This window comes from Malaclemys terrapin, chromosome 11 (assembly GCF_027887155.1).
Source record: "Malaclemys terrapin pileata isolate rMalTer1 chromosome 11, rMalTer1.hap1, whole genome shotgun sequence".
Taxonomy (NCBI): domain Eukaryota; kingdom Metazoa; phylum Chordata; order Testudines; family Emydidae; genus Malaclemys; species Malaclemys terrapin.
Genome location: NC_071515.1, coordinates 17,045,222 through 17,058,901, shown reverse-complemented (window position 1 = coordinate 17,058,901; position 13,680 = coordinate 17,045,222). Strand labels below are relative to the sequence as shown.

Below are 13,680 nucleotides of genomic sequence, written 5' to 3'. Positions count from 1 at the left end.
GCCCAGGGGCATCATTGTTAAAACGAGTTTCTCACAGCAGGTTCTTGTTAGGCCTGAACACAAGTTAACTGGACCATGTCTCCGATGTCCCATTGGGAAAGTTTAAAAGCCACTGAAGGCCTTGCAGTGCACTGACATACTGGGATTTTCAGAAAGCCTTTGACAAGGTCCCTCCCCAAAGGCTCTTAAGCAAAATAAGCTGTCCTGGGATAAGAGGGAGGGTCCTCTCAGGATCAGTAACTGGTTAAAAGATAGAAAACAAAGCGTAGGAATAAATAATCCATTTCTCCGAATGGAGAGAGGTAAATAGTGGTGTCCCCCAGTGGTCTGTACTGGGACCAGTCCTATTCAACATATTCATCAATGATCTGGAAAAAGGGGTAAACAGCGAGGTGGCAAAATTTGCAGGCAATACAAAACTATTCAGAATAGTTAAGTCCAAAGCAGACTGTGAAGAGTTTCAAAAGGATCTCAGAAAACTGGGCGACTGGGCAACAAAATGGCAGATGAAATTCAAGGTTGATCAATGCAAAGTAATGCACATTGGAAAACATAATCCCAACTCTACAGATAAACTCATGGGGGCTAAATTAGCTGTTACCACTCAACAAGAGCTCTTGGAGGCATTGTGGATAGTTCTCTGAAAACATCCACTCAATCAGCAGTGGCAGTCAAAAACGGAAACAGAAAGTTGGGAATCATTAGGAAAAGGATAGATAACAAGACAGAAAATATCATATTGCCTCTATATAAATCCAGGGTACACCCAGATCTTAAATACTGCCTGCAGATTTGGTCTCCCCATCTCAAAAAAAGGCCAATTAAGTAAGAGAAAAAAAAACCTTTTGAAGTGATAATCAAGATAGCCCAGTTTTTTCTCTTATGTAATTGGCCTCTCAGAGTTGGTAAGACAACTCCCACCTGTCTCTGTATGTGTATATATATATATATCTCCTCAATATTATGTTCCATTCTATGCATCCAAAGAAGTGGGTTGTAGCCCACAAAAGCTTATGCTCAAATAAATTTGTTAGTCTCTAAGGTCCCACAAGTATTCCTGGTTTTTCTATCCTACTTGTTGCTTGGAGGTAATGAATTATTCATTTGATCTTATAATAAATATTTGAACTTGTAATATCCCTGCAAATGCCAATTAGAGGCTGCTCTGCATTTTAATCTGAGCAAAACAAGTCTGTATTCGCATGCTCTTTTCAGACATTTTGTTCTTTGTGATTTTGCTGAATTTAAAGTGTTCATGAAAACTGGAGGATTCAAGAACAGAGCCTCTTCTCACTGGATCACTATATATGGAGTGATCCCAGCAGGGACAAAATGCCACAGGTATTTCTTATATTAGGTAGCAGCAAATGTTCTATCATCGCTAGCTGGGGTGGTCGGGGCAGTAAGGAACAACCAATGAATGGAGCCACGAGCTCGGTCTGTAGCCCTGTCTCTCTCTGTGGATGTGTCCTGCCAGCCCAATGGGGCCTGGTCAGAACAGGGGGCCTCTGGCCACCCTCCCTCCCTTCCTTCCATGGGGCTGTGTCCAGGCAAGCTCTGCTGAGAGTGTAGGATGGCTGCTGAGGGGTTGGGGCAGGGGGTGTCCTCCTACCATCCTGCTTCTCCTGGAGAAACTGTGCTGGGTCGCCATGGCCATCCAGATGACCAGGACCAGAAGGACGCAGGTGTACAGCACCCAGGGGCTGTCCCAGAAGGCACAGAACCAGCTCTGCGTGATCCCCATCCTCATACTGGGGAGGACGGTCTGGACACTGGGCTCCCTGCTGGTGCTGCCACTGGATCTCTCCCGAGAGGCTGTTTGTTCCAGTGACGCATCATAAAGGGCCAGGACCAGGCGGGTCCTGACATCACAAAGGGACTGCACGCATCAGAGGTGAGCAAGATCCTCAGCTCCCTACAGCCCCTCCCCAGTGTTAGGGGGCTTATGTTTTTACCCTTTTACTGTCCTGGTTCTTCCCGCATGAACAGAGCAACAATACCCCAAGTTCAAAGGCGCAAACAATTTGATGTTTATTGGGGTAAACTTTTCGCAAGCATCATTTTAGTTGCCGTTCTATTTTCAGGTACCATGGTAGCTGTTACACAGGTGCTGGCCTCCTCGTTGAGCATTTTGCGTTTTCGTACACATTTTCCACTCCTCTCAGCCTTTTGAAGCCATCCCCCACCCACGTCATGCTAGCAACAAGACACACACCACAGACAAACAACGCAAAACATAGATTCATAGCATTCTGGGTTATTCTTTCACTGGTGCCAGCATGCTTGTAGAGTGTCTGAAAAACAAAAGAAACAATTTTTACCCCCTTTGGTGGGGACAGATTATTGCTTAATAATAATACCAATTCCTTTTACAAATTTCCTTGCTAATTGCAGGAAAAACAGAAGAATTACCTTTAGGCTGTTCTTATTTTGTTTTATAGTCAGGCTAGTGAATTACCCCACTCACTGGTCATTTATGAAATTTCTGAGGTGGCGTGCCTCAGTTTCCCCTCTTGTACAACAGACCAGGTTTGCAATAGTTTTTTTGCTGTACCAAGCTTTATGTTTATTTTCAGGTAATAGCTGAGAGACAGCTTTAGATTTTGGCTTTGTACATCCCACCCTGACGCCCCCCTGTTAGGGTTAACCTGTCCCCCTTATTTTCAGGCTTGACTTGTTTTTTCACCTCCCTCTTCTGGAGGGCCATAATCTGAGTCTTCTAGTAGCTTGTTTGCTGACCAGATGGATTTGTTATTTCCAAATTTTTTGTGCTGCTACTTATGGGTAGTTTTCTTCTTCCCCCATCAGTTAGGTAATTTGCATTTACACAGAGGCTTTCTTGGCTTGCCTCTGGATCCAAAGCGATCAGCAGCTCAGAGACTGTCTTAAAAGGGACACATTTCACTTCCACCAGAGTTCTCATTACTTTTCACTTTCATCTCCTGCTTTAAAACACACAGAGATTTGAAAAAGAAAGCACAAATTATTGTGGCTTCTTTTGGAGCCCTAATAGGATTTTAATTAAGTACCACGTTTTGTTTGCATTTCTTTTACCCCTTTTTTAATATACACTGCACATGTCCTGGGAAATAGTTTAATTTCCATAACATTATATTAGCCATATCAATTTTACAGAAGGTGTAACTGCCTTCCCGTGCCCAGAGTTTTCATGCCACCAAAGCGACAGTCCAATCTCCCAGAGCCCCCCCAAGGCTCAGTGTTCCCATCATTGCTCCCCTTTTCCTTTTCCTATGCATGCACAAAACTATTTTTGCCTAACATTTTTTGCACTGGGATTACTTTTTTTTTTTTTACACAACTGTACCCCGATTACACTCCCATCTTGTACAACCAGAGACAGCCAGGGGCAGTCAAGTTAAGTTCCAATAGAAACCCCTGACATTCCTTTAGTGATTTTGATCACATTACCCAATAGTTAAATAATTTGATTAGATTATTTCTCCTCCTGCTGCCTGCAGCAGTCCCCTATAGACAATTTTTGTGGGAAAAGGGCCCATTTTTTCTCAGAATAGCTGTAAAGGCTTCTGGGGACAGAAGCATCGTGGTGGTAGTAGCCACTCTTCCTGACCCCCGGTATAATTTAATTACCAAGCTTCCATCCAATGTGATTGCACAGAGTTGCATATACAGTTACATTTATATAACTGGGTTTTATTATTAAACCAAAAACTTGCTTCTTGTAACACCACAACTGTTACCTGTACCATTTTCACAACTCCCAAATGTTTACTTTCCTCCAAACCCTGATTTATTAATTTTTGCAAAAGGTATTTGTAACTTTTTACTTACTTACTTACTCCTACATTTAGTTTTTGAAATAAAAGGAAGTTCTTCTTCACGCAGTGCAGAGTCAACTTGTGGAACTCCTTACCTGAGGAGGTTGTGAAGGCTAGGACTATAACAGAGTTTAAAAGAGAACTGGATAAATTCATGATGTTTAAGTCCATTAATGGCTATTAGCCAGGACGGGTAAGGAATGGTGTCCCTAGCCTCTGTCTGTCAGAGGATGGAGATGGATGGCAGGAGAGAGATCACTTGATCATTGCCTGTTAGGTTCACTCCCTCTGGGGTACCTGGCATTGGCCACTGTTGGTAGACAGGATACTGGGCTAGATGGACCTTTGGTCTGACCCGGTACGGGCTTTCTTATGTTCTTAAGTAGCCATACCAACTGTAAGAGGCCAATCAATTGAGATGAGCTATCATCAGCAGGAGGGAAAAAAAACCCTTTGAAGTGATAATTGAGATGACAATGTCCTGTTGGAAGAGTTTTCTACCACCAGAGAGGAATTTTGGTGGATTGGGGTATATATTTGAACAGTACAATTCTTACTCGTTTATTATCTTGAGCTGATGATGTTCATTACTGGGTTGTAGCCATGTCTAAAGCAAAGAAGTAAAAACTGAGGAAAATGTCCTCATAAATAGGAAATGTTTGCACATGCTACACCACGGTAAGCGCTGTGGCGCTTCGTGGTCTTGAGATGCCCTGTTTGTGAGTTAACTGAGTGCTAATTGTTTGCAACTAAATGCCTTGTTTCTTCCTTTCGGGGGGGGGGGGGGGGCGAACAAACCAAGAAACTACTGTGAGAGGAAGCAGGGCCCTTGTGCCTTGCAGAGTCGGGGGGGTGGGGGTGTGTCACATCCTTCATGGTGGGAATGCTGCGTGGAGGAGAGGGGGCTCATGCCCTTCAATGTCATGGGGGGAGGGCATTGTGTGTGGGAGGGAGGGGGCTCATGTACCTTAGGGAGACAGTGCTGGGGGGGGGGAGGTGGACCAAGCCCTGCAATGTCCCTGGGGGTTCATGCCCCTCCGGGGAATGTTGGGACGGGCACCCATGCTCTGCAGTGTTGGGATGGTCCATGCCTCTGAGCAGGGCCAGCTCTAGATTTTTTGCTGCCCCAAGCAAAAAAAATTTTGGCTACCCACCGCCCCCAGCCCTGAGCTTCCCCCCCGCCCACCAGTGACCCCCCCCACCCTCTGCCACCCCAGCACTGGGCTCCCCCCCAAAACGTGGGATCCGATACCAGCACACGGCGGCCAAGCCCTGGCCCAGCCGTGACTCTGTCCCCATGTGGGTGGAGCTGCTGGGTGGTGCGGAGTGGGAGTACTTCCAGGTGCCGGTGCGGCCGCGGGGCCGGGACGGCTTTAGGAAGTGCGGGGCCCAATTTGAACATTTTTGGCGGGGCCCCGGCAGGGATGACTAACCAAAAAAAAAAAAAAAACCACAACGTAAAAAAAGGGCTTTCATTTCTTGCATGTATTATTTACTTTCCATAACTATATAAATAATAAAATGATGTACATTGCATCATATATGCTGTTGATCAGTTATTAATGAGCTCCGTTTCACAAGTGTAGGTCCCTGCCACTGCCACTCCGTGCAGATGTGGTGTGCACATGTGTGGGTCCCAACTGCTCCCTGACCCTCTCATTGAAGCAGGTGTGCAGGGTTACTGCCCTGGGAACTGCAGGGCAGCAGTGGACATGGGGCTGGCTGGAGGCAGGGCAGGGGCTGACTGGAGGTAGGGTCTGGCTGCAGGCAGGGCAAGGGGTGCGGGGCTGGCTGGAGATAGGGGTGTGTGGAGCGGGCTGACTGGCTTCAGGGAGGGTCACAGGTGGGTGTGGCAGGGGTTGGCAGGGCTGGAGACAGAGGAGTGCAGGACTGGCTGGCTTCAGGCAGGGGGGTGCAGCAGGGGTTGGCTGGAGACTGGTTAGGGGGTGCGGGGCTAGCTGCGGGCAGGGCAGGGGGTGCAGCAGGGGCAGCTGGAGCCCCGGCCCTTTAAATAGCCCCTGCGCCCCCACTATCCCAGGGCTCTGGGGGCTATTTAAAGGGCCCGGGGCTCCCCTCCTTCTACTGCCCCGGCCCTTTAAATAGCTGCGGGAGCCCTGGGGAAGTGGCGGGGCTCCAGTGGCTATTTAAAGGCCCGGGGTGGTAGAGGCAACGGGAGCCCCGGACTTCTTAAATAGCCCCCGGAGCCCTGCAGCCCTACCCCAGGGCTCCAGCTGTGGGGCTCTGGTGGCAATTTAAAGGGCCTGGGAGCCCCAGACCCTTTAAATTGTCCCCTGGGTAAGCCAGGCCACTCTGGTACACCGTACTGGGGCGTGGGCGCGGGGCCCTCTTAGGGGCGGGGCCCGATTCAGGGGAATTGGTTGAATTGGCCTAAAGCCGGCCCTGCGGAGGGGAGAGGTGGGAACGGAACAGAGAGTGTCAATAACAGCAGTCGGGCATCGGAACAGCGTCACATCATCGTTGGCCGATGCTGGATACAGACCGGGCACAGGAGATTGTGTAACTTTTTCTATTGCGCCAGTTATGTTGGAAATGTTGTAATCCCCCTCTAAGGAAAGCCAGTTTCTTAGGAAATAAATAATGCCAGGAAATTCAAACTGTGAATGTATAGTTGAGTTGAAAAAATTACTTTCTAATTGACATGGTGAGTTTTCCATGTTAATTCCCTTTCAGCGGGTCCAGTAGCAAATCTGTGCAGGTTATATGTCAAATGGCAATTTGCCCTGTGAACTCCACCTGGGAGCTGAAACAATCAAGCTGTTTTTCTCTACTTTACTGTCACCAGCCACAAAGCTTCTGCTGTCAGAACGTAGCTGACAGTGCTGTTAACAATTGATGAGGCTGGCCCTGCAGTGCTAAGAACAGCAAAAACTTGTTAGTAGAGTAGGCAGATTTCATTCCAAGGCCGTGAGAATGGATGTGATGCACAAGGAGGTGATGTTTTAACAGGCACTTTCACAGCAAATTAAGTAAAACTTGTAAGAAACTGTGATCAAAAAAAAGAATGTGATCAAAAAAGTTGGCTTAAAAGCAAATGTGCCAAAAGCAAACAAATCTGTATCTGATGACTGGCTTGACACATCTTGTATAGAAGCCTTATATATGAACTATTTTACTCTTTTTTATTGGCAATTTTGCTCACTTTTCTAACTATATAATTAAATAATGCTGGATGCTGTAAAAATGGGTAAAATGTTGCCAGAAACGTTCACATTTCTGGAATTTTTTTCTTATAGATGCAGAATTATCTTAAGCTCTGTCTACACTATGAGCTAGGGGTGTGTGTGTCCATGAACAGGGGAGCACACCCCTAGTTCATAGTGTAGACAGAGACTTAGAGAAAATGTGATCTAGTTGTAAGAAAAAGTGACTGAGATCCAGGACTCTTGGGACTTCTTTTCTATTCTGCTAGTGACTAGCTGTGTGCCTTTGGTGAAATCACTTCATTTTGCTCTCATTTTATTTAAATGTAAAATGGGATTAATAGTCCCTACTTCAAACAGTGATTCTTGACTGACATACTTTCAGATCCTTGGAACTATAAGAACATCAGAACATAAGAACGGCCGTACCGGGTCAGACCAAAGGTCCATCTAGCCCAGTATCCTGTCTACCGACAGTGGCCAATGCCAGGTGCCCCAGAGGGAGTGGACCAACAGGAAATGATCAAGTGATCTCTCTCCTGCCATCCATCTCCATCCTCTGACAAACAGAGGCTAGGGACACCATTCCTTACCCATCCTGGCTAATAGCCATTAATGGACTTAACCACCATGAATTTATCTAGTTCTCCTTTAAACGCTGTTATAGTCCTAGCCTTCACAACCTCCTCAGGTAAGGAGTTCCACAAGTTGACTGTGTGCTGCGTGAAGAAGAACTTCCTTGTATTTGTTTTAAACCTGCTGCCTATTAATTTCATTTGGTGACCCCTAGTTCTTGTATTATGGGAATAAGTAAATAACTTTTCCTTATTCACTTTCTCCACATCACTCATGATTTTATATACCTCTATCATATTCCCCCTTAGTCTCCTCTTTTCCAAGCTGAAGAGTCCCAGCCTCTTTAATCTCTCCTCATATGAGACCCGTTCCAAACCCCTAATCATTTTAGTTGCCCTTTTCTGAACCTTTTCTAGTGCCAGTATATCTTTTTTTAGATGAGGAGACCACATCTGTATGCAGTATTCAAGATGTGGGTGTACCATCGATTTATATAAGGGCAACTATGGCAGCAGGAGCTGGATTGTAAATACCTTATTTGCACTGAGGAGCAATTACTCACACACAATAGTCTCATTAACTTCAACTATTAATTCTGCAGTAAGATACTACTCAGCCTGAGTAAGGGTGGAACATACTGGCCCCATATTAGTGCAAATTATTACTAGTACAAAATGTGAGGGATAAATTTGTGAGAAATGAGAGGTGATTGTCCTGCTCTACTTGGCCCTGGTGAGGCCTCAGCTAGAGTACTGGGTCCAGTTCTTGGTGTCACACATTAAGAAAGATGTGGACAAATTGTGGAGAGTCCAAAATGATAAAAGGTTTAGAAAACCTGACCTATGAGGAAAGGTTAAAAAAACATACAAACTAGGCATGTTTAGTCTTGAGAGAAGAAGACTGAGGGGGGACCTGATAACAGTCTTCAAATATGTTAAGGGCTGTTCTAAAGAGGATGGTGATCAGTTGTTCTCCATGTCCTCTGAAGGTAGGACAAGAAGTATTGGGATTAATCTGCAGCAAGGGAGATTTAGGTTAGGGATTAGGAAACACTTTCCAACTCTAAGGGCAGCTAAACTGTGTGACAGGCTTCCAAGGGAGGTTGTGGAATCCCCATCATTGGAGGTTTTTAGGAACAGGTTAGACAAACACCTGTCAAGGATGTTCTAGGTTTACTTGGTCCTGCCGCAGCACAAGGGGCTGGACGTGAGGTCCCTTCCAGCCCTACGTTTCTATAATTTTCACATCTCTTTCAGTGATTGGACATGGAAACGGAATTGAATCTGTCCATTTCAGAGCTCAACATTAGAGCTGGGCAGGAAACAGTTGTCCCATCTCTTGAGAAGTTTCAAGATTTCCAAAAAAAAAAAAAAAAATTCCCATCCAAAATTGGGACAAAAGTCAAAACTTCGAAAATTTTTGCAAACCAAAAATGCAGAAGAAAAAGAAGAAGAGTTCATTTTGAAATGTTTCATTTTGATTTCAACCATTTTTTTTATTTTTTTTAATTTTTTAAAACTATAGATCAAAAAAAAATTTTTTGGGGGGGGGAGGGGGGAGGAGAAAAGTAATTTTGAACTGGAAAACCAGAATTTATTGTTACGAAAATGTTAAAACAGCACGTTTCGACCATCTCAAAATCTTTTCCAAACATTTTTCAAGTCAAGAATTTTGCTTAAACGGACCCTTTGCCGTGACAAGATTTGGTTGCAAAGAATCAGCATTTTTTTCAGTGAACACCCAGCTGTACTCAATGTGCATACCAGAACCATGTATTGTGTCACTAAACTGAAGCTCAGGGCACTTCTTGTGTTGATTAGACAATGCATAAGTCCGTTACCACAAAAGAGGCAATGTTGTTTCATTAGAAAAGGGAAGATTTGTTGATAATCTTCTGATCAGGAACAGAGTGTTCCAGTACTGCTGAAAGAGATTTTGGAAGTGGGTTGATATTCAGTAGTGGGTGTGCTTCTGAGAGATAATCAGCACTGAAGTTCATGAACACACAAAGCATTTTCAGTCTCTTGTTGACTGTAAAATAATAATTAATAAATGGAAACAAATGCTAATGACACTTATTGCAGGCAAGAAACTCCCTTGACTGCACAAATGTTTGCTGTGGACATTCTGGATTTAAATAATTTTGCCCAGGGGCAGAGTTTAGTTGCTTTGTTCACTATAGCAAACTGCACTTACTCGCAGAAATGGAAAACAATATTTCCTCCAGAAAAAGGCTAAGGTACGGTTTCCCACATAGGGAATTCTACATAGGTTAGTGCTTAGGAACAGTAGCTGTATACATGCCCCAGTCAATGTTACCTTGCGTCAGAGATAAACAGCTCTGCACAAAGAGAGGGTGGAACAACTGATTTAACAAGAAATCACGTGAAAAATGGCTCAGGCTATAGTCAGAACTAGAGTAGTGACGGCAGGATACGCACCCGATCCAAAGCTCATTTTGAAGCTAATGGAAATCTTTCCGTGAAGCCAGGGCCGGCTCTAGGCACCAGCAAAACAAGCTGGTGCTTGGGGCGCCACATTTTTAGGGGCTGCATGGCCGGCGCCAGAATGCCGCCCCTAAAAATGTGCCCCGGCCGCCCTAGCTCACCTCCACTGCTGCTGCCAGGGCGCGCGAAACAGCTGATTTGCGCGCCGCTACTCACCCTCCCTCCCAGGCTCTCAAACCTGGGAGGGAGGGGGAGATCCCGAGCGGCCGTTTCGCGCGCCGCTGCTCCCCCTCCCTCCCAGACTTGACAGCTTGGGAGGGAGGGGGAGAAGCGGCGCCCGCGCCGTGGCCACTCGGAGTCTCCCCCTCCCTTCCTCCCTCCCTCCCAGACTCTCAAACCTGGGAGGGGGGGAGACTCCGAGTGGCTGCGGCGCGGGCGCCACTTCTCCCCCTCCCTCCCTCTCTCCTAGGCTTGAGAGCCTGGGGGGAGGAGGCAGGGCTGGGGATTTGGGGAAGGGGCGGAGTTGAGGCGGGGCCGGGGGTGGGGTAATTAAAGAACCAGGGTGGGGGGGGCGGCCAAAATTGTTTTTGCTTTGGGCGGCAACAATCCTAGAGCCGGCCCTGCGTGAAGCTCATTAAACTTTGGATGAGTCCCATAGAAAACGTCTTTTTCACCATACAATAAATGAATGCAAAATGACAACAGGAAGATGTGTACCGAGAACTCCTTAGCAAAAGGATGAATTGCTTTTGTGAGCTCTCACTACTGCATAGGACATTTTTGGCACAGGGATGTACAGAATGCTTTAGATGACAGTACAAGGACTTCAGAATTAGTCCATATCATGAGTAATATCGGAGACGGGAGAGATGGGAAAGAACTCTCTTGCCATCTTGTCTATTCCCCTGACTATAAGGTTTACCGGCTAGTTAATAGGTTCAGTGAGGGAAATTTGAGCTTTTAACCACAGAGAATACCCGGGTAGGAAAAGGATCACTGTAATGAATGAGCGTCTCTGAGAGAGATTTGATAGGCCACAGAGGCAGAAATAAAGGAGAAGCACAAGAGCCAGACATAAGTTTTAAGCACAACTGAAAAGCTGAAAAAAGGAGATTTTTTTTTAATGTCTCTCATGTGCCACTGAACAATAGCTACCCAACAAAATCATTAAACAACAGCACCGAAACAGCACAATTGACGTCTAACATCAGTTAGCACTTCACAGCATCAGCCCTCAGATGTTTCAATCAGACACGATAGAACTTAGCCCATGTCAAATCCAGTTGGGATAAACCAAGTTGCTGTGGGATCTGGAACTTTTTGTGTGAAATCATGCAGTTCACAGAGAGCGTACTTGGCATCACCACGGCTTGTTCTTATTTTCATGCCTTGTAGGAAGAAATGCACTGCCGTTCATGGTAAGTTTCAAATGTACACCAAACAGATCATTGGTTCATTAGTTATCTCAGTCTTTTCGGCTCAATTTACACTCAGGTGACATTTAAAAACTATTTTCACCCCTTACCCCCAAATCCAGTCATTTAAAAAACGTTTCAATGTTTTACAGCACACTCTGGTAATTCTCAATAGTGACGATGAAATATGTGGAGATGCGAATGGCTGCATACTGCACCTTCCACCCCTCCCCAAGTGGTTCAGCGTACACAGCAGCACCTGCAAAAATGGCCCTTTTGCTGCCATCTTCACCCCTAGGCCGTGGTGTGCGTTTTTCCCACAAGGGAGGAATTCAGCGCATTTTCTGGGCTTTCCCCTCCACTGTTGCCCTTGTTATGACAGAGTAGAGCAAGGGTGAAATCTTTCTAAGAGTCGAGACTGAGGCACGGACTGCAGCACTATCCCACCACAATGAGAGCCATTGAGTGTCCATTTAAGGGATCTCTGCTGAGTTCCCCCTACCTGGGCCATCATGGTGAGGCATGCAGGAGCTCCTTAGCTATTCTATCAGATTGTTATACCATGTCCACCACCACATTTGAGCTGAAGCAATGAAAAAGTGCCTGGATAGCAGAAGCTTGCCAGAGGGGTGCACTTAAAGGGTCCGTGGAGAGACGTGGCGTAGGCAGCTGCCATCTTATGCATCCAATCCCCCCGAGTAGAACTCCACTACTTGGAAATCCATGGAAGAATGGAGTGGGATTGTGTCCCAGTGGAAGAATTTGATCTCAGCGCAAGGATCTTTGGACCAAAGTTGGCCAACAGGAAGTAAGTATCTGGCAAAGACCTTAATGTGTTTAATGAAAGTGCTTTTGACAGTACTAAAGCTGGCTGAAGTAGCTCAGGCCTGTATTAACCCAATCACGGTTTCTTTTGATGTTTTATGGAGATTCAGTGGGCACAAACCCATTCACTGTCCAACATCAAAGTCTTTCAGAGGTCGACATACAGCAGGAAACATTCCTCCACTACAGGGCACTAATTATATTTACATTTTCTGGTGCTCTTTTTAGAATTATTTCACTTACCCGGAAGGTTTTCAAATGATTTCATATTCAGTTAGTATTGCCACTTAATTCCCAAATCATTGCAGAGCTCAGTGCATGCAGCAGGGGCTGTCTCATTACAGAATTTAGGTCACATAGTACATGAGGTTTTGGTTTGGATGTTTCCATAAAACAAACTAAAGCAATAGTATAAATAATCAAACGTAAGTAGCATCTCAGTTTAAAAACAATGATTTGAAACATTCCGCGTTGAGATCAAAGTTCACTAGGTACTGGATGAAAACCCTTTTAAAGTTTTTCCCAGCTCTGTGATTCACAGCTAAGACATTTTGGAGTCCAGAGAATCCATTCAAATGCATATACTGTAAACCTTCTGATATCCATTCCTCTTTTCCTTTCAGGTGTACAAATGGAGGAGTCACCTTTCACATGCCTTCAGAAGAGCATTTGCAGAAAACATCTAAGATGTGTCTGCTGTACGGAGTTTGAAGTGTAATGCAGGTAGTGTAAGTGCTAAAAATTCACATTTTTGTGCCTTTGACATTTGTGGCATAGAAACCATTTTGTGTAGTCAGCAGCATTATGTAGGTCTGGAGTCCTTGTAAATTAAGCTTCACCATTGACCAAGATCTTCACTGAGATTGGCTCAAGGCAGTATATGGATACTAGTAGCTGTTGGCATCATGAGAGGATTCAACCCGTTTTAGATTGGACATGCCCATGAATGTCCATGACTGTTCACAGAGCCTCCTCCATTTCTACCCTGTTCCCCTCAGGGTCTGTGCTACTACCCTGCGGTCTAAGTGACTCCTTGAGCGATATATCATCCACCTGCTTCTCTTCATCTTCATTGGCCTCTTCATGAACCCAGTGGTGCACACAGTCCTGTTCAGAATTGCTCCTAACATACCCAGGCAAATTCATGTGCGCCTCATTTTGCCTACTGGCATTTCTGCAGACTTTGCTGGAAATCAGAACCATGCGGGAGCTGGCCACCATCTGAGACTGGCTGCTGGTGCTGAGGGTCATGTTGGTGAGGACGGAGCCATATCTGTAATTGCCACATGGAGTCGTCCTTTTCCAGTCAATAGCCAGGTTCCATCTAGTCCAAGTCTTCTTGATCTCAGTCTGAACCTACCAGAGGGAAAAACAAAATCAATCAGCAACAGATCTAAGGCATAAATTGTAAGGGGAAGGAGTCAAGAGCTAAAGGAAGCCTTTAACCATCTTCCCTTTA

At 45.5% G+C, this 13,680-nt stretch overlaps 1 protein-coding gene across 1 annotated transcript in view; it reads right to left on the bottom strand.

The window, feature by feature from the left end:
- Positions 1–11,085: 11,085 nt before the first annotated feature.
- Positions 11,086–13,680, bottom strand: part of PTH2R (parathyroid hormone 2 receptor) — a 103,215-nt gene continuing 100,620 nt past the window's right edge. Inside the window, exon 13 of the mRNA XM_054044581.1 lies at positions 11,086–13,577. Coding sequence (XP_053900556.1) covers positions 13,182–13,577 — 396 coding nt within the window. The 3' untranslated portion in view covers positions 11,086–13,181. The remainder of the gene's footprint in view (positions 13,578–13,680) is intronic.